We start from the raw sequence: 20,475 nt of genomic DNA, 5'->3' as shown, positions 1-20,475 counted from the left end.
TGTTGTCCCTTTCATATTCCAGAATGGGTACACAACTAACACACAAGGCTGTGAAACAATGACTCTTTGCCCCCAGACGTGCAATGCAGGCAAACCTGGGAATGGAATAACAAGCATTTTCAGGGTCTGGAGTTTTTAATGGGAATGGAATATTAAGCATTTTCAGAGTCTGGAGTTTTTAATGGAAATGGAATATCAAGCACTTTCAGGGTCTGTAGTTTTTAATGGGAATGGAATATTAAGCACTTTCAGTGTTCAGAGTTTTTAATGGGAATGGAATATTAAGCACTTTCGGGTGTGGAGTTTTTAATGGGAATTGAATATTAAGCACTTTCAGGGTCTGGATGTTTTAATGGGAATGGAATATTAAGCATTTTCAGAGTCTGGAGTTTTTAATGGGAATGGAATATTAAGCATTTTCAGGGTCTGGAGTTTTTAATGGGAATGGAATATTAAGCATTTTCAGAGTCTGGAGTTGTTAATGGGAATGAAAAACAAGCACTTTCAGGGTCTGTAGTTTTTAATGGGAATGGAATATTAAGCACTTTCAGTGTTCGGAGTTTTTAATGGGAATGGAATATTAAGCACTTTCGGGTGTGGAGTTTTTAATGGGAATTGAATATTAAGCATTTTCAGGGTCTGGAGTTTTTAATGGGAATGGAATATCAAGCACTTTCAGGGTCTGTAGTTTTTAATGGGAATGGAATATTAAGCACTTTCAGTGTTCAGAGTTTTTAATGGGAATGGAATATTAAGCACTTTCGGGTGTGGAGTTTTTAATGGGAATTGAATATTAAGCACTTTCAGGGTCTGGATTTTATAATGGGAATGGAATATCAAGCACTTTCAGCGTCTGGAGTTTTTAATGGGAATGGAATATTAAGCACTTTCAGGGTCTGGAATTTTTAATGGGAATGGAACATTAAGCACTTTCAGGGTCTGGAGTTTCTAATCGAATGGAATATCAAGCACTTTCGGTGTCTGGAGTTTTTAATGGGAATTGAACATTAGGCAATTTCGTGGTCTGGAGTTTTTAATGGGGATGGAATATTAAGCACTTTCAGGGTCTGGAGTTTTTAACGGGAATGGAATATTAAGCCCTTTCGGGGTCTGGATTTTTTTATGGGAATAGGATATTAAGCACTTTCAGGGTCTGGAGTTTTTAACAGGAATGGAATATTAAGCACTTTCGGGGTCTGGAGTTTTTAATGGGAATTGAACATTAGGCAATTTCGTGGTCTGGAGTTTTTAATGGGGATGGAATATTAAGCACTTTCAGGGTCTGGAGTTTTTAACGGGAATGGAATATTAAGCCCTTTCGGGGTCTGGACTTTTTTATGGGAATAGGATATTAAGCACTTTCAGGGTCTGGAGTTTTTAACAGGAATGGAATATTAAGCACTTTCAGGGTCTGGAGTTTTTAACAGGAATGGACTATTAAGCACTTTCAGGGTCTGGAGTTTTTACTAGGAATGGAATATTAAGCACTTTCAGGGTCTGGAGTTTTTAAAGGGAATGGAATATTAAGCATGTTCAGGGTCTGGAGTTTTTAATGGGAATGGAATATTAAGCACTTTCAGGGTCTGGGGTTTTTAATGGGAATGGAATATTAAGCACTTTCAGGGTCTGGAGTTTTTAATTGGAATGGAATATTAAGCACTTTATTGGAATGGAATATTAAGCACTTTCAGGGTCTGGAGTTTTTAATGGGAATGGAATATTAAGTACTTTCGGGGTCTGGAGTATTTAATGGGAATGGAATATTAAGCACTTTCGGGGTCTGGAGTTTTTAACGGGAATGGAATATTAAGCACTTTCAGGGTCTGGAGTTTTTAATGGCAATGGAATATTAAGCACTTTCATGGTCTGGAGTTTTCAATGGCAATGGAATATTAAGCACTTTCGGGTGTGGAGGTTTTAATGGGAATGGGATATTAAGCACTTTCAGGGTCTGGGGTTTTTAATGGGAATGGAATATTAAGCACTTTCAGGGTCTGGGGTTTTTAAAGGGAGTGGAATATTAAGCACTTTCAGGGTCTGGAGTTTTTAATGGGAATGGAATATTAAGTACTTTCAGGGTCTGGAGTATTTAATGGGAATGGAATATTAAGCACTTTCGGGGTCTGGAGTTTTTAATGGGAATGGAATATTAAGCACTTTCAGGGTCTGGAGTTTTTAATGGCAATGGAATATTAAGCACTTTCATGGTCTGGAGGTTTTAATGGCAAAAGAATATTAAGCACTTTCGGGTGTGGAGGTTTTAATGGGAATGGAATATTAAGTACTTTCAGGGTCTGGAGTATTTAATGGGAATGGAATATTAAGCACTTTCAGGGTCTGGAGTTTTTAATGGGAATGGAATATTAAGCACTTTCGAGTGTGGAGGTTTTAATGGGAATGGAATATTAAGCACTTTCAGGGTCTGGGGTTTTTAATGGGAATGGAATATTAAGCACTTTCAGGGTCTGGAGTTTTTAATGGGAATGGAATATTAAACACTTTCAGGGTCTGGAGTTTTTAATGGGAATGGAATATTAAGCACTTTTGGGGTCTGGAGTTTTTAACGAGAATGGACTATTAAGCACTTTCAGGGTCTGGAGTTTTTAATGGAAATTGAATATTAAGCACTTTCAGGGTCTGGAGTTTTTAATGGGAATGGAATATTAAGCACTTTCAGGGTCTGGAGTTTTTAATGGGAATGGAACATTAAGCCCTTTCAGGGTCTGGACTTTTTTTTATGGGAATAGGATATTAAGCACTTTCGGGGTCTGGAGTTTTTAATGGGAATGGAATATTAAGCCCTTTCCGGGTCTGGACGTTTTAATGGGAATAGGATATTAAGCACTTTCGGGGTCTGGAGATTTTAATGGGAATGGAATATTAAGCACTTTCGGGGTCTGGAGTTTTTAACAGAGTTTTTAATGGGAACAGAATATTAAGCACTTTTGGGGTCTGGAGTTTTTAACGGGAATGGAATATTAAGCACTTTCAGGGTCTGAAGTTTTTAATGGGAATGGAATATTAAGCCCTTTCAGGGTCTGGAGTTTTTAATGGGAATGGAATATTAAGCACTTTCGGGGTCTGGAGATTTTTAATGGGAATGGAATATTAAGCACTTTTGGGGTCTGGAGTTTTTAAGGGGAATGGAATACTAAGCACTTTCAGTGTCTGGAGTTTTTAATGGGAATGGAACATTAAGCACTTTGGGGGTCTGGAGTTTTTAATGGGAGTGGAACATTAAGCACTTTCGGGGTCTGGAGTTTTAAATGGTAATGGAACATTAAGCACTTTCATGGTCTGGAGTTTTTAATGGGAATGGAACATTAAGCACTTTAGGGGTCTGAAATTTTTAATGGGAGTGGAACATTAAGCACTTTCGGGGTCTGGAGTTTTAAATGGTAATGGAACATTAAGCACTTTCAGGGTCTGGACTTTTAAATGGGAATAGGATATTAAGCACTTTCGGGGTCTGGAGATTTTAATGGGAATGGAATATTAAGCACTTTCGGGGTCTGGAGTTTTTAACAGAGTTTTTAATGGGAATGGAATATTAAGCACATTTGGGGTCTGGAATTTTTAACGAGAATGGAATATTAAGCACTTTCAGGGTCTGGAGTTTTTAATGGGAATGGAATATTAAGCACTTTCGGGGTCTGGAGTTTTTAACGGGAATGGAATATTAAGCACTTTCAGGGTCTGGAGTTTTTAATGGAAATGGAATATTAAGCACTTTTGAGGGCTGGAGTTTTTAACGGGAATGGAATATTAAGCACTTTCAGGGTCTGGAGTTTTTAATGGGAATGGAATATTAGGCACTTTCAGGGTCTGGAGTTTTTAATGGGAATGGAATATTAAGCACTTTCAGGGTCTGGAGTTTTTAAAGGGAATGGAATATTAAGCACTTTCAGGGTCTGGAGTTTTTAATGGGAATGGAATATTAAGCACTTTCAGGGTCTGGAGTTTTTATGGGGATGGGACATTAAGCACTTTCAGGGTCTGGAGTTTTTATGGGGATGGAACATTAAGCACTTTCAGGGTCTGGAGTTTTTAATGGGAATGGAACATTAAGCACTTTCAGGGTCTGGAGTCTGGAGTTTTTAACGGGAATGGAATATTAAGCCCTTTCGGGGTCTGGACTTTTTTATGTGAATAGGATATTAAGCACTTTCAGGGTCTGGAGTTTTTAACAGGAATGGAATATTAAGCACTTTCAGGGTCTGGAGTTTTTAACAGGAATGGACTATTAAGCACTTTCAGGGTCTGGAGTTTTTAAAAGGAATGGAATATTAAGCACTTTCAGGGTCTGGAGTTTTTAAAGGGAATGGAATATTAAGCATGTTCAGGGTCTGGAGTTTTTAAAGGGAATGGAATATTAAGCACTTTCAGGGTCTGGGGTTTTTAATGGGAATGGAATATTAAGCACTTTCAGGGTCTGGAGTTTTTAATTGGAATGGAATATTAAGCACTTTCAGGGTCTGGAGTTTTGAATGGGAATGGAATATTAAGCACTTTCAGGGTCTGGAGTATTTAATGGGAATGGAATATTAAGCACTTTCGGGGTCTGGAGTTTTTAACGGGAATGGAATATTAAGCAATTTCAGGGTCTGGAGTTTTTAATGGCAATGGAATATTAAGCACTTTCGGGTGTGGAGGTTTTAATGGGAATGGGATATTAAGCACTTTCAGGGTCTGGGGTTTTTAATGGGAATGGAATATTAAGCACTTTCAGGGTCTGGAGTTTTTAAAGGGAGTGGAATATTAAGCATTTTCAGGGTCTGGAGTTTTTAATGGGAATGGAATATTAAGCACTTTCAGGGTCTGGGGTTTTTAATGGGGATGGAATATTAAGCACTTTCAGGGTCTGGAGTTTTTAATTGGAATGGAATATTAAGCACTTTCAGGGTCTGGAGTTTTTAATGGGAATGGAATATTAAGTACTTTCAGGGTCTGGACTATTTAACGGGAATGGACTATTAAGCACTTTCAGGGTCTGGAGTTTTTAATAGGAATGGAATATTAAGCACTTTCAGGGTCTGGAGTTTTTAAAGGGAATGGAATATTAAGCATTTTCAGGGTCTGGAGTTTTTAATGGGAATGGAATAGTAAGCACTTTCAGGGTCTGGGTTTTTTAATGGGAATGGAATATTAAGCACTTTCAGGGTCTGGAGTTTTTAATTGGAATGGAATATTAAGTACTTTCAGGGTCTGGAGTATTTAATGGGAATGGAATATTAAGCACTTTCGGGGTCTGGAGTTTTTAACGGGAATGGAATATTAAGCACTTTCAGGGTCTGGAGTTTTTAATGGCAATGGAATATTAAGCACTTTCATGGTCTGGAGTTTTTAATGGCAATGGAATATTAAGCACTTTCGGGTGTGGAGGTTTTAATGGGAATGGAATATTAAGTACTTTCAGGGTCTGGAGTATTTAATGGGAATGGAATATTAAGCACTTTCAGGGTCTGGAGTTTTTAATGGGAATGGAATATTAAGCACTTTCGAGTGTGGAGGTTTTAATTGGAATGGAATATTAAGCACTTTCAGGGTCTGGGGTTTTTAATGGGAATGGAATATTAAGCACTTTCAGGGTCTGGAGTTTTTAATGGGAATGGAATATTAAACACTTTCAGGGTCTGGAGTTTTTAATGGGAATGGAATATTAAGCACTTTCGGGGTCTGGAGTTTTTAACGAGAATGGACTATTAAGCACTTTCAGGGTCTGGAGTTTTTAATGGGAATGGACTATTAAGCACTTTCAGGGTCTGGAGTTTTTAATGGAAATGGAATATTAAGCACTTTCAGGGTCTGGAGTTTTTAATGGGAATGGAATATTACGCACTTTCAGGGTCTGGAGTTTTTAATGGGAATGGAACATTAAGCCCTTTCAGGGTCTGGACTTTTTTTTATGGGAATAGGATATTAAGCACTTTCGGGGTCTGGAGTTTTTAATGGGATGGAATATTAAGCACTTTCGGGGTCTGGAGTTTTTAACAGAGTTTTTAATGGGAATGGAATATTAAGCACTTTTGGGGTCTGGAGTTTTTAATGGGAATGGAATATTAAGCACTTTCAGGGTCTGGAGTTTTTAATCGGAATGGAATATTAAGCACTTTCAGGGTCTGGGGTTTTTATTGGGAATGGAATATTAAGCACTTTCGGGGTCTGGAGTTTTTAACGGGAATGGAATATTAAGCACTTTCAGGGTCTGGAGTTTTTAATGGCAATGGAATATTAAGCACTTTCAGGGTCTGGAGTTTTTAATGGGAATGGACTATTAAGCACTTTCAGGGTCTGGAGTTTTTAATGGGAATGGAACATTAAGCCCTTTCAGGGTCTGGACTTTTTTTATGGGAATAGGATATTAAGCACTTTCGGGGTCTGGAGTTTTTAATGGGATGGAATATTAAGCACTTTCGGGGTCTGGAGTTTTTAACAGAGTTTTTAATGGGAATGGAATATTAAGCACTTTTGGGGTCTGGAGTTTTTAATGGGAATGGAATATTAAGCACTTTCAGGGTCTGGAGTTTTTAATCGGAATGGAATATTAAGCACTTTCAGGGTCTGGGGTTTTTAATGGGAATGGAATATTAAGCACTTTCAGGGTCTGGAGTTTTTTTTATTGGGAATGGAATATTAAGCACTTTCGGGGTCTGGAGTTTTTAACGGGAATGGAATATTAAGCACTTTCAGGGTCTGGAGTTTTTAATGGCAATGGAATATTAAGCACTTTCATGGTCTGGAGTTTTTAATGGCAATGGAATATTAAGCACTTTCATGGTCTGGAGTTTTTAATGGGAATGGAATATTAAGCACTTTCGGGTGTGGAGGTTTTAATGGGAATGGAATATTAAGCACTTTCAGGGTCTGGGGTTTTTAATGGGAATGGAATATTAAGCACTTTCAGGGTCGGGAGTTTTTAAATGGAATGGAATATTAAGCACTTTCATGGTCTGGAGTTTTTAATGGGAATGGAATATTAAGCACTTTCGGGTGTGGAGGTTTTAATGGGAATGGAATATTAAGCACTTTCAGGGTCTGGGGTTTTAATGGGAATGGAATATTAAGCACTTTCAGGGTCTGGAGTTTTTAATGGGAATGGAATATTACGCACTTTCAGGGTCTGGAGTTTTTAATGGGAATGGAATATGAAGTACTTTCAGGGTCTGGAGTATTTAATGGGAATGGAATATTAAGCACTTTCGAGTGTGGAGGTTTTAATGGGAATGGAATATTAAGCACTTTCAGGGTCTGGAGTTTTTAATGGGAATGGAATATTAAGCACTTTCAGGGTCTGGAGTTTTTTTAATGGGAATGGAATATTAAGCACTTTCAGGGTCTGGAGTTTTTAATGGGAATGGAATATTAAACACTTTCAGGGTCTGGAGTTTTTAATGGGAATGGAATATTAAGCACTTTCGGGGTCTGGAGTTTTTAACGAGAATGGACTATTAAGCACTTTCAGGGTCTGGAGTTTTTAAATGGGAATGGACTATTAAGCACTTTCAGGGTCTGGAGTTTTTAATGGAAATGGAATATTAAGCACTTTCAGGGTCTGGAGTTTTTAATGGGAATGGAATATTAATCACTTTCAGGGTCTGGAGTTTTTAATGGGAATGGAACATTAAGCCCTTTCAGGGTCTGGACTTTTTTTATGGGAATAGGATATTAAGCACTTTCGGGGTCTGGAATTTTTAATGGGATGGAATATTAAGCACTTTCGGGGTCTGGAGTTTTTAACAGAGTTTTTAATGGGAATGGAATATTAAGCACTTTTGGGGTCTGGAGTTTTTAATGGGAATGGAATATTAAGCACTTTCAGGGTCTGGAGTTTTTAATCGGAATGGAATATTAAGCACTTTCAGGGTCTGGGCTTTTTAATGGGAATGGAATATTAAGCACTTTCAGGGTCTGGAGTTTTTTTCATTGGGAATGGAATATTAAGCACTTTCGGGGTCTGGAGTTTTTAACGGGAATGGAATATTAGGCACTTTCAGGGTCTGGAGTTTTTAATGGCAATGGAATATTAAGCACTTTCATGGTCTGGAGTTTTTAATGGGAATGAAATATTAAGCACTTTCGGGTGTGGAGGTTTTAATGGGAATGGAATATTAAGCATTTTCAGGGTCTGGAGTTTTTAATGGGAATGGAATATTAAGCACTTTCGGGTGTGGAGGTTTTAATGGGAATGGAATATTAAGCACTTTCATGGTCTGGAGTTTTTAATGGGAATGGAATATTAAGCACTTTCAGGGTCTGGAGTTTTTAATGGGAATGGCATATTAAGCACTTTCAGGGTCTGGAGTTTTTAATCGGAATGGAATATTAAGCACTTTCAGGGTCTGGGCTTTTTAATGGGAATGGAATATTAAGCACTTTCAGGGTCTGGAGCTTTTTTCATTGGGAATGGAATATTAAGCACTTTCGGGGTCTGGAGTTTTTAACGGGAATGGAATATTAAGCACTTTCAGGGTCTGGAGTTTTTAATGGCAATGGAATATTAAGCACTTTCATGGTCTGGAGTTTTTAATGGGAATGAAATATTAAGCACTTTCGGGTGTGGAGGTTTTAATGGGAATGGAATATTAAGCACTTTCAGGGTCTGGAGTTTTTAATGGGAATGGAATATTAAGCACTTTCGGGTGTGGAGGTTTTAATGGGAATGGAATATTAAGCACTTTCATGGTCTGGAGTTTTTAATGGGAATGGAATATTAAGCACTTTCAGGGACTGGAGTTTTTAATGGGAATGGAATATTAAGCATTTTCAGAGTCTGGAGTTTTTAATGGGAATGGAATATCAAGCACTTTCGGGTGTGGAGGTTTTAATGGGAATGGAATATTAAGCACTTTCAGTGTTCGGAGTTTTTAATGGGAATGGAATATTAAGTACTTTCAGGGTCTGGAGTATTTAATGGGAATTGAATATTAAGCACTTTCAGGTCTGGAGTTTTTAATGGGAATGGAATATTAAGCACTTTCGGGTCTGGAGTTTTTAATGGGAATGGAATATTAAGCACTTTCGGGTCTGGAGTTTTTAATGGGAATGGAATATTAAGCACTTTCGGGTCTGGAGTTTTTAATGGGAATGAAATATTAAGCACTTTCGGGGTCTGGAGTTTTTAACGGGAATGGAATATTAAGCACTTTCAGGGTCTGGAGTTTTTAATGGCAATGGAATATTAAGCACTTTCATGGTCTGGAGTTTTTAATGGGAATGAAATATTAAGCACTTTCGGGTGTGGAGGTTTTAATGGGAATGGAATATTAAGCACTTTCAGGGTCTGGAGTTTTTAATGGGAATGGAATATTAAGCACTTTCGGGTGTGGAGGTTTTAATGGGAATGGAATATTAAGCACTTTCATGGTCTGGAGTTTTTAATGGGAATGGAATATTAAGCACTTTCAGGGTCTGGAGTTTTTAATGGGAATGGAATATTAAGCATTTTCAGAGTCTGGAGTTTTTAATGGGAATGGAATATCAAGCACTTTCAGTGTTCGGAGTTTTTAATGGGAATGGAATATTAAGCACTTTCGGGTCTGGAGTTTTTAATGGGAATGGAATATTAAGCACTTTCGGGTCTGGAGTTTTTAATGGGAATGGAATATTAAGCACTTTCGGGTCGGGAGTTTTTAATGGGAATGGAATATTAAGCACTTTCGGGTCTGGAGTTTTTAATGGGAATGGAATATTAAGCACTTTCGGGTGTGGAGGTTTTAATGGGAATGGAATATTAAGCACTTTCAGTGTTCGGAGTTTTTAATGGGAATGGAATATCAAGCACTTTCAGTGTTCGGAGTTTTTAATGGGAATGGAATATTAAGTACTTTCATGGTCTGGAGTATTTAATGGGAATGGAATATTAAGCAATTTCGGGTCTGGAGTTTTTAATGGGAATGGAATATTAAGCACTTTCGGGTCTGGAGTTTTTAATGGGAATGGAATATTAAGCACTTTCGGGTGTGGAGGTTTTAATGGGAATGGAATATTAAGCACTTTCGGGTGTCGAGGTTTTAATGGGAATGGAATATTAAGCACTTTCAGGGTCTGGAGTTTTTAATGGGAATGGAATATTAAGCACTTTCGGGTGTGGAGGTTTTAATGGGAATGGAATATTAAGCACTTTCATGGTCTGGAGTTTTTAATGGGAATGGAATATTAAGCACTTTCAGGGTCTGGAGTTTTTAATGGGAATGGAATATTAAGCATTTTCAGAGTCTGGAGTTTTTAATGGGAATGGAATATCAAGCACTTTCAGTGTTCGGAGTTTTTAATGGGAATGGAATATTAAGCACTTTCGGGTCTGGAGTTTTTAATGGGAATGGAATATTAAGCACTTTCGGGTCTGGAGTTTTTAATGGGAATGGAATATTAAGCACTTTCGGGTCTGGAGTTTTTAATGGGAATGGAATATTAAGCACTTTCGGGTGTGGAGGTTTTAATGGGAATGGAATATTAAGCACTTTCAGTGTTCGGAGTTTTTAATGGGAATGGAATATCAAGCACTTTCAGTGTTCGGAGTTTTTAATGGGAATGGAATATTAAGTACTTTCAGGGTCTGGAGTATTTAATGGGAATGGAATATTAAGCACTTTCGGGTCTGGAGTTTTTAATGGGAATGGAATATTAAGCACTTTCGGGTCTGGAGTTTTTAATGGGAATGGAATATTAAGCACTTTCGGGTGTGGAGTTTTTAATGGGAATGGAATATTAAGCACTTTCGGGTGTGGAGGTTTTAATGGGAATGGAATATTAAGCACTTTCGGGTGTGGAGGTTTTAATAGGAATGGAATATTAAGCACTTTAAGTGTTCGGAGTTTTTAATGGGAATGGAATATCAAGCACTTTCAGTGTTCAGAGTTTTTAATGGGAATGGAATATTAAGCACTTTCGGGTCTGGAGTTTTTAATGGGAATGGAATATTAAGCACTTTCGGGTCTGGAGTTTTTAATGGGAATGGAATATTAAGCACTTTCGGGTCGGGAGTTTTTAATGGGAATGGAATATTAAGCACTTTCGGGTCTGGAGTTTTTAATGGGAATGGAATATTAAGCACTTTCGGGTGTGGAGGTTTTAATTGGAATGGAATATTAAGCACTTTCAGTGTTCGGAGTTTTTAATGGGAATGGAATATCAAGCACTTTCAGTGTTCGGAGTTTTTAATGGGAATGGAATATTAAGTACTTTCAGGGTCTGGAGTATTTAATGGGAATGGAATATTAAGCACTTTCGGGTCTGGAGTTTTTAATGGGAATGGAATATTAAGCACTTTCGGGTCTGGAGTTTTTAATGGGAATGGAATATTAAGCACTTTCGGGTGTGGAGGTTTTAATGGGAATGGAATATTAAGCACTTTCGGGTGTAGAGGTTTTAATGGGAATGGAATATTAAGCACTTTCAGGGTCTGGAGTTTTTAATGGGAATGGAATATTAAGCACTTTCGGGTGTGGAGGTTTTAATGGGAATGGAATATTAAGCACTTTCAGGGTCTGGAGTTTTTAATGGGAATGGAATATTAAGCATTTTCAGAGTCTGGAGTTTTTAATGGGAATGGAATATCAAGCACTTTCAGTGTTCGGAGTTTTTAATGGGAATGGAATATTAAGCACTTTCGGGTCTGGAGTTTTTAATGGGAATGGAATATTAAGCACTTTCGGGTCTGGAGTTTTTAATGGGAATGGAATATTAAGCACTTTCGGGTCTGGAGTTTTTAATGGGAATGGAATATTAAGCACTTTCGGGTCTGGAGTTTTTAATGGGAATGGAATATTAAGCACTTTCGGGTGTGGAGGTTTTAATGGGAATGGAATATTAAGCACTTTCAGTGTTCGGAGTTTTTAATGGGAATGGAATATCAAGCACTTTCAGTGTTCGGAGTTTTTAATGGGAATGGAATATTAAGTACTTTCGGGTCTGGAGTTTTTAATGGGAATGGAATATTAAGCACTTTCGGGTGTGGAGGTTTTAATGGGAATGGAATATTAAGCACTTTCAGTGTTCGGAGTTTTTAATGGGAATGGAATATTAAGCACTTTCAGTGTTCTGAGTTTTTAATGGGAATGGAATATTAAGCACTTCTCAGTTATAAGAGATTTTTTTGTGTGAAATAAAATCATGTGCTGGATCTTTGGGCTTTAATTGGTTTTCCTTCAAGGTTTTTTTGTGAAATTTTGTCGGATTTCCGGGGTCTGTTGAAAAAGACTTCACGCATTGGAGTAACTTTGTTGAACATAAATGATCCGATCAGAGTCTTGACAGGTTCTATCAAAGGTAGTGATCCTGGGGCGTCAGGACAGGTGAGCAGGCACCCCACATTGTGTTCATTGGAGCCATCCATAGCGCCAACGCTGCTACTACACGCAGCGCCTCGAATGAGCACGGTTTCAAAAATCTGATGGGCCGACTCATGCCTTTATACTTTCGAGGTTGCAGTACCACAAATGTGGGAAATAGTAACGGCATTCGTAAACACTTGTGACCAAGCGCTCTGAAACTGTTATCTCAGGTCTGTGGCGCTATACAAAACATGAAGCAGCATCATTATAATTATCAGCAGTCACCAATGACACGCAAGCAATGGGTGACACCCCTAACCCCGCGCGTGTGCTCCCAGGGAAAGCAGCTGGGAAGTGATAGCAAAGGTCCCGTACATTGGTCACGTGGTGACCGTCCCTTCCTTCTCAGGTCTCGGGAGGACACTCACCTGCACGTGCACACACGTGAAGAAGGCACTCCCCGCTGGGACGGTCTGGTTGAGCGCGATGATGTTGAAATCGGAGTGGCCCAAGGTGACGATCAGGGGGGTCGGGGCTGGGATGTTCGTGAGCTGGACACATATCCTCTCAGAGGTGTTGGCCTTCAGCAGTGCGGGGGCCATCATCACAGAGTGCCTGTCAGAGAGAGCAGGAGACAACATGAGCAGGCATCATCACAGAGTGCCTGTAAGAGAGCCGGAGAGAATATCCCCAGACATCATCACAGAGTGCCTGTAAGAGACCAGGTGAGAACATCATCACAGAGCGCCTGTCAGAGAGAGCAGGAGACAACATGAGCAGGCATCATCACAGAGTGCCTGTAAGAGAGCAGGTGAGAACATCATCACAGAGTGCCTGTCAGAGAGAGCAGGAGACAACATGAGCAGGCATCATCACAGAGTGCCTGTAAGAGAGCAGGAGAGAATATCCCCAGACATCATCACAGAGTGCCTGTAAGAGAGAGCAAGAGAGAGCAGGAGAGAACATCAGACATCATCACAGAGTGCCTGTCAGAGAGAGCAGTAGACAACATGAGCAGGCATCATCACAGAGTGCCTGTAAGAGAGCAGGTGAGAACATCATCACAGAGTGCCTGTCAGAGAGAGCAGGAGACAACATGAGCAGGCATCATCACAGAGTGCCTGTAAGAGAGCAGGTGAGAACATCATCACAGAGTGCCTGTCAGAGAGAGCAGGAGACAACATGAGCAGGCATCATCACAGAGTGCCTGTAAGAGAGCAGGAGAGAATATCCCCAGACATCATCACAGAGTGCCTGTAAGAGAGAGCAAGAGAGAGCAGGAGAGAACATCAGACATCATCACAGAGTGCCTGTCAGAGAGAGCAGTAGACAACATGAGCAGGCATCATCACAGAGTGCCTGTAAGAGAGCAGGTGAGAACATCATCACAGAGCGCCTGTCAGAGAGAGCAGGAGACAACATGAGCAGGCATCATCACAGAGTGCCTGTAAGAGAGCAGGTGAGAACATCATCACAGAGTGCCTGTCAGAGAGAGCAGGAGACAACATGAGCAGGCATCATCACAGAGTGCCTGTAAGAGAGCAGGTGAGAACATCATCACAGAGCGCCTGTCAGAGAGAGCAGGAGACAACATGAGCAGGCATCATCACAGAGTGCCTGTAAGAGAGCAGGTGAGAACATCATCACAGAGCGCCTGTCAGAGAGAGCAGGAGACAACATGAGCAGGCATCATCACAGAGTGCCTGTAAGAGAGCAGGTGAGAACATCATCACAGAGCGCCTGTCAGAGAGAGCAGGAGACAACATGAGCAGGCATCATCACAGAGTGCCTGTAAGAGAGCAGGAGAGAATATCCCCAGACATCATCACAGAGTGCCTGTAAGAGAGAGCAAGAGAGAGCAGGAGAGAACATCAGACATCATCACAGAGTGCCTGTCAGAGAGAGCAGGAGACAACATGAGCAGGCATCATCACAGAGTGCCTGTAAGAGAGCAGGTGAGAACATCATCACAGAGTGCCTGTCAGAGAGAGCAGGAGACAACATGAGCAGGCATCATCACAGAGTGCCTGTAAGAGAGCAGGAGAGAATATCCCCAGACATCATCACAGAGTGCCTGTAAGAGAGAGCAAGAGAGAGCAGGAGAGAACATCAGACATCATCACAGAGTGCCTGTCAGAGAGAGCAGGAGACAACATGAGCAGGCATCATCACAGAGTGCCTGTAAGAGAGCAGGTGAGAACATCATCACAGAGTGCCTGTCAGAGAGAGCAGGAGACAACATGAGCAGGCATCATCACAGAGTGCCTGTAAGAGAGCAGGAGAGAATATCCCCAGACATCATCACAGAGTGCCTGTAAGAGAGAGCAAGAGAGAGCAGGAGAGAACATCAGACATCATCACAGAGTGCCTGTCAGAGAGAGCAGGAGACAACATGAGCAGGCATCATCACAGAGTGCCTGTAAGAGAGCAGGTGAGAACATCATCACAGAGTGCCTGTCAGAGAGAGCAGGAGACAACATGAGCAGGCATCATCACAGAGTGCCTGTAAGAGAGCAGGAGAGAATATCCCCAGACATCATCACAGAGTGCCTGTAAGAGAGAGCAAGAGAGAGCAGGAGAGAACATCAGACATCATCACAGAGTGCCTGTCAGAGAGAGCAGGAGACAACATGAGCAGGCATCATCACAGAGTGCCTGTAAGAGAGCAGGTGAGAACATCATCACAGAGTGCCTGTCAGAGAGAGCAGGAGACAACATGAGCAGGCATCATCACAGAGTGCCTGTAAGAGAGCAGGAGAGAATATCCCCAGACATCATCACAGAGTGCCTGTAAGAGAGAGCAAGAGAGAGCAGGAGAGAACATCAGACATCATCACAGAGTGCCTGTCAGAGAGAGCAGGAGACAACATGAGCAGGCATCATCACAGAGTGCCTGTAAGAGAGCAGGTGAGAACATCATCACAGAGTGCCTGTCAGAGAGAGCAGGAGACAACATGAGCAGGCATCATCACAGAGTGCCTGTAAGAGAGCAGGAGAGAATATCCCCAGACATCATCACAGAGTGCCTGTAAGAGAGAGCAAGAGAGAGCAGGAGAGAACATCAGACATCATCACAGAGTGCCTGTCAGAGAGAGCAGGAGACAACATGAGCAGGCATCATCACAGAGTGCCTGTAAGAGAGCAGGTGAGAACATCATCACAGAGTGCCTGTCAGAGAGAGCAGGAGACAACATGAGCAGGCATCATCACAGAGTGCCTGTAAGAGAGCAGGTGAGAACATCATCACAGAGTGCCTGTAAGAGAGCAGGAGACAACATGAGCAGGCATCATCACAGAGTGCCTGTAAGAGAGCAGGTGAGAACATCATCACAGAGTGCCTGTCAGAGAAGCAAGAGAGAGCAGGAGAGAACATCAGACATCATCACAGAGTGCCTGTAAGAGAGAGCAGGAGAGAACATCAGACATCATCACAGAGTGCCTGTAAGAGAGAGCAGGAGAGAACATCCCCAGACATCATCACAGAGTGCCTGTAAGAGAGAGCAGGAGAGAACATCCCCAGACATCATCACAGAGTGCCTGTAAGAGAGAGCAGGAGACAACATGAGCAGGCATCATCACAGAGTGCCTGTAAGAGAGCAGGAGACAACATGAGCAGGCATCATCACAGAGTGCCTGTAAGAGAGCAGGTGAGAACATCATCACAGAGTGCCTGTCAGAGAGAGCAGGAGACAACATGAGCAGGCATCATCACAGAGTGCCTGTAAGAGAGCAGGTGAGAACATCCCCAGACATCATCACAGAGTGCCTGTCAGAGAGAGCAGGAGACAACATGAGCAGGCATCATCACAGAGTGCCTGTAAGAGAGCAGGTGAGAACATCCCCAGACATCATCACAGAGTGCCTGTCAGAGAGAGCAGGAGACAACATGAGCAGGCATCATCACAGAGTGCCTGTAAGAGAGCAGGAGAGAATATCCCCAGACATCATCACAGAGTGCCTGTAAGAGAGAGCAGGAGAGCACATCCCCAGACATCATCACAGAGTGCCTGTAAGAGAGAGCAAGACAGAGCAGGAGAGAACATCAGACATCATCACAGAGTGCCTGTAAGAGGGGCACAGGAGAGAACATCCACAGACATCACAGAGTGCCTGTAAGAGAGTGCAGGAGAGAACATCCCCAGACATCATCACAGAGTGCCTGTAAGAGAGAGCAGGAGAGAACATCAGACATCATCACAGAGTGCCTGTAAGAGAAAGCAGGAGAGAACATCCCCATACATCATCATAGAGTGCCTATAAGAGAGAGCAGGAGAGAACATCCCCAGAAATCACCACAGAGTGCCTGTTAGAGAGAGCACAGGAGAGAACATCCCCAGACATCATCACCGAGTGCCTGTAAGAGAGCACAGGAGAGAACATCCTCAGACATCCTCATAGAGTGCCTGTAAGAGAGAGCAGGAGAGAACAGCCACAGGCATTATTACAGGACACCTGTCAGAGAGAGCAGGAGAGAACATCCCCAGACATCATCACAGAGTGCCTGTAAGAGAGAACACAGGAGAGAACATCCCCAGACATCATCACAGAGTGCATGTAAGAGAGAGCAGGAGAGAACAGCCACAGGCATCATAACAGAGTGCCTGTAAGAGAAAGCAGGAGAGAACATCCCCAGACATCATCGCAGAGTGCCTGTAAGAGAGAGCAGGAGGGAACATCCCCAGCAAATCATCACAGAGTGCCTGTAAGAGTGAGCAGGAGAGAACATCCCCATACATCATCACAGAGTGCCTGTAAGAGAGAGCAGGAGAGAACATCCCGAGACATCATCACAGAGTGCCTGTAAGAGAGAGCACAGGACAGAACATCCCCAGACATCATCACAGAGTGCCTGTGAAAGAGATCAGGAGAGAATATCCCCAGACATCATCACAGAGTGCCTGTCAGAGAGAGCAGGAGAGAACATCCCCAGACATCATCACATAGTGCCTGTCAGAGAAGCAAGAGAGAGCAGGAGAGAACATCAGACATCATCACAGAGTGCCTGTAAGAGAGAGCAGGAGAGAACATCAGACATCATCACAGAGTGCCTGTAAGAGAGAGCAGGAGAGAACATCCCCAGACATCATCACAGAGTGCCTGTAAGAGAGAGCAGGAGAGAACATCCCCAGACATCATCACAGAGTGCCTGTAAGAGAGAGCAGGAGACAACATGAGCAGGCATCATCACAGAGTGCCTGTAAGAGAGCAGGAGACAACATGAGCAGGCATCATCACAGAGTGCCTGTAAGAGAGCAGGTGAGAACATCATCACAGAGTGCCTGTCAGAGAGAGCAGGAGACAACATGAGCAGGCATCATCACAGAGTGCCTGTAAGAGAGCAGGTGAGAACATCCCCAGACATCATCACAGAGTGCCTGTCAGAGAGAGCAGGAGACAACATGAGCAGGCATCATCACAGAGTGCCTGTAAGAGAGCAGGTGAGAACATCCCCAGACATCATCACAGAGTGCCTGTCAGAGAGAGCAGGAGACAACATGAGCAGGCATCATCACAGAGTGCCTGTAAGAGAGAGCAGGAGAGAACATCCCCAGACATCATCACAGAGTGCCTGTAAGAGAGAGCAGGAGAGAACATCCCCAGACATCATCACAGAGTGCCTGTAAGAGAGGAGAGAACATCCCCAGACATCATCACAGAGTGCCTATAAGAGAGAGCAGGAGAGAACATCCCCAGATATCATCACAGAGTGCCTGTAAGAGAGAGCACAGGAGATAACAGCCACCGGCATTATTACAGGCCGCCTGTAAGCGAGCACAGGAGAGCACATCCCCAGACATCATCATAGAGTGCCTATAAGAGAGCACAGGAGTTAACATCCCCAGACATCATCACAGAGTGCCTGTAAGAGAGCACAGGAGAGAACATCCCCAGACATCATCACAGAGTGCCTATAAGAGAGCACAGGAGAGAACATCCCTAGACATCATCACAGAGTGCCTGTAAGAGAGCACAGGAGAGAACAGCCACACGCATCATCACAGAGTGCCTGTAAGAGAGAGCAGGAGAGAACATCCCCAGACATCATCACAGAGTGCCTGTAAGAGAGAGCAGGAGAGAACATCCGCAGACATCATCACAGAGTGCCTGTAGGAGAGATAGCAGGAGAGAACATCCCCAGAATCATCACAGAGTGCCTGTAAGAGAGAGCAGGTGAGAACATCCCCAGAATCATCACAGAGGGCCTGTAAGAGAGAGCAGGTGAGAACATCCCCAGACATCATCACAGAGTGACTGTAATTGAGAGCAGGTGTGAACATCCCCAGACATCATGACAGGCCGCCTGTAAGAGAGAACAGGTGAGAACATCCCCAGACATCATCACAGAGTGACTGCAAGAGAGAGCAGGTGAGAACATCCCGAGACATCATGACAGGCCGCCTGTAAGAGAGAGCAGGTGAGAACATCCCCAGACATCATCACAGAGTGACTGTAAGAGAGAGCAGGAGAGAACATCCCCAGACATCATCACAGAGTGCCTGTAAGAGAGAGCACAGGAGAGAACATCCCCAGACATCATCAGAGAGTGCCTGTAAGCGTGCACAGGTGAGAACATCCCCAGACGTCATGACAGGACGCCTGTCAGAGAGAGCACGAGAGATCAGCCACACGCATGATCAGACTCCCAAAGCTTGCTTTGACATATTAGGGCCGGAAAATGCTATGTAAAACGAAACAGCTTTTCTCGAATAGGACTCTATTTTTTTTTAAGTGCTTTTAATTTACAAATATACTTTTTGCACCTTTAACCAAATATTCATTAAAAAAAAACATACATACAACCGACATATCATTCATGGCTTCAATAAAAATACCGTGTTGAATGAGACAGGGTGACATAACACCCTAAAGTGCTCGTGCGTAATCGGTTCACATGTCCCAATCTTTAATGGCTGTTCCCGGGCTCAGAAAGACTCTTACAGGGGATATGGGAAGGCGCTACAGGCTGCGGGCAGCCCGGGCCTCCGGTGTGGCACAGACCCTTACAGGGGAGATGGGAAGGCGCTACAGGCTGCGGGCAGCCCGGGCCTCCGGTGTGGCACAGACCCTTACAGGGGAGATGGGAAGGCGCTACAGGCTGCGGGCAGCCCGGGCCTCCGGTGTGGCACAGACCCTTACAGGGGAGATGGGAAGGCGCTACAGGCTGCGGGCAGCCCGGGCCTCCGGTGTGGCACAGACCCTTACAGGGGAGATGGGAAGGCGCTACAGGCTGCGGGCAGCCCAGGCCTCAGGGGAGATGGGAAGGCGCTACAGGCTGCGGGCAGCCCAGGCCTCAGGGGAGATGGGAAGGCGCTACAGGCTCCGGGCAGCCCGGGCCTCCGGTGTGGCACAGACCCTTACAGGGGAGATGGGAAGGCGCTACAGGCTGGGGGCAGCCCGGGCTTCCGGTGTGGCACAGACCCTTACAGGGGAGATGGGAAGGCGCTACAGGCTGCGGGCAGCCGGGCCTCCGGTGTGGCACAGACCCTTACAGGGGAGATGGGAAGGCGCTACAGGCTGCGGGCAGCCCGGGCCTCCGGTGTGGCACAGAAGGCGCTACAAGCTGCGGGCAGCCCGGGCCTCCGGTGTGGCACAGACCCTTACAGGGGAGATGGGAAGGCGCTACAGGCTCCGGGCAGCCCGGGCCTCCGGTGTGGCAGAGACCCTTACAGGGGAGATGGGAAGGCGCTACAGGCTGCGGGCAGCCCGGGCCACCGGTGTGGCACAGACCCTTACAGGGGAGATGGGAAGGCGCTACAGGCTGCTGGCAGCCCGGGCCTCCGGTGTGGCACAGACCCTTACAGGGGAGATGGGAAGGCGCTACAGGCTCCGGGCAGCCCGGGCCTCCGGTGTGGCACAGACCCTTACAGGGGAGATGGGAAGGCGCTACAGGCTGCGGGCAGCCCGGGCCTCCGGTGTGGCACAGACCCTTACAGGGGAGATGGGAAGGCGCTACAGGCTGGGGGCAGCCCGGGCCTCCGGTGTGGCACAGACCCTTACAGGGGAGATGGGAAGGCGCTACAGGCTCCGGGCAGCCCGGGCCTCCGGTGTGGCACAGACCCTTACAGGGGAGATGGGAAGGCGCTACAGGCTGCGGGCAGCCCAGGCCTCAGGGGAGATGGGAAGGCGCTACAGGCTGCGGGCAGCCCAGGCCTCAGGGGAGATGGGAAGCCGCTACAGGCTCCGGGCAGCCCGGGCCTCCGGT

The 20,475-nt window shown here is 44.0% G+C and overlaps 1 protein-coding gene across 3 annotated transcripts in view; it reads right to left on the bottom strand.

Moving 5' to 3' along the window:
* The window catches only part of LOC138580080 (alpha-2-macroglobulin-like), a 551,370-nt gene that overhangs the window by 474,319 nt on the left and 56,576 nt on the right, over positions 1–20,475 (bottom strand). For all 3 annotated transcript variants that reach the window (XM_069650342.1, XM_069650343.1, XM_069650344.1), the window contains exon 2: positions 12,701–12,887. In XM_069650342.1, coding sequence (XP_069506443.1) covers positions 12,701–12,887 — 187 coding nt within the window. The remainder of the gene's footprint in view (positions 1–12,700; positions 12,888–20,475) is intronic.

Source organism: Ambystoma mexicanum, chromosome 3p (assembly GCF_040938575.1).
Source record: "Ambystoma mexicanum isolate Mex_15411 chromosome 3p, UKY_AmexF1_1, whole genome shotgun sequence".
Lineage (NCBI taxonomy): Eukaryota > Metazoa > Chordata > Amphibia > Caudata > Ambystomatidae > Ambystoma > Ambystoma mexicanum.
This window is presented reverse-complemented; position numbering and strand designations above follow the sequence as displayed.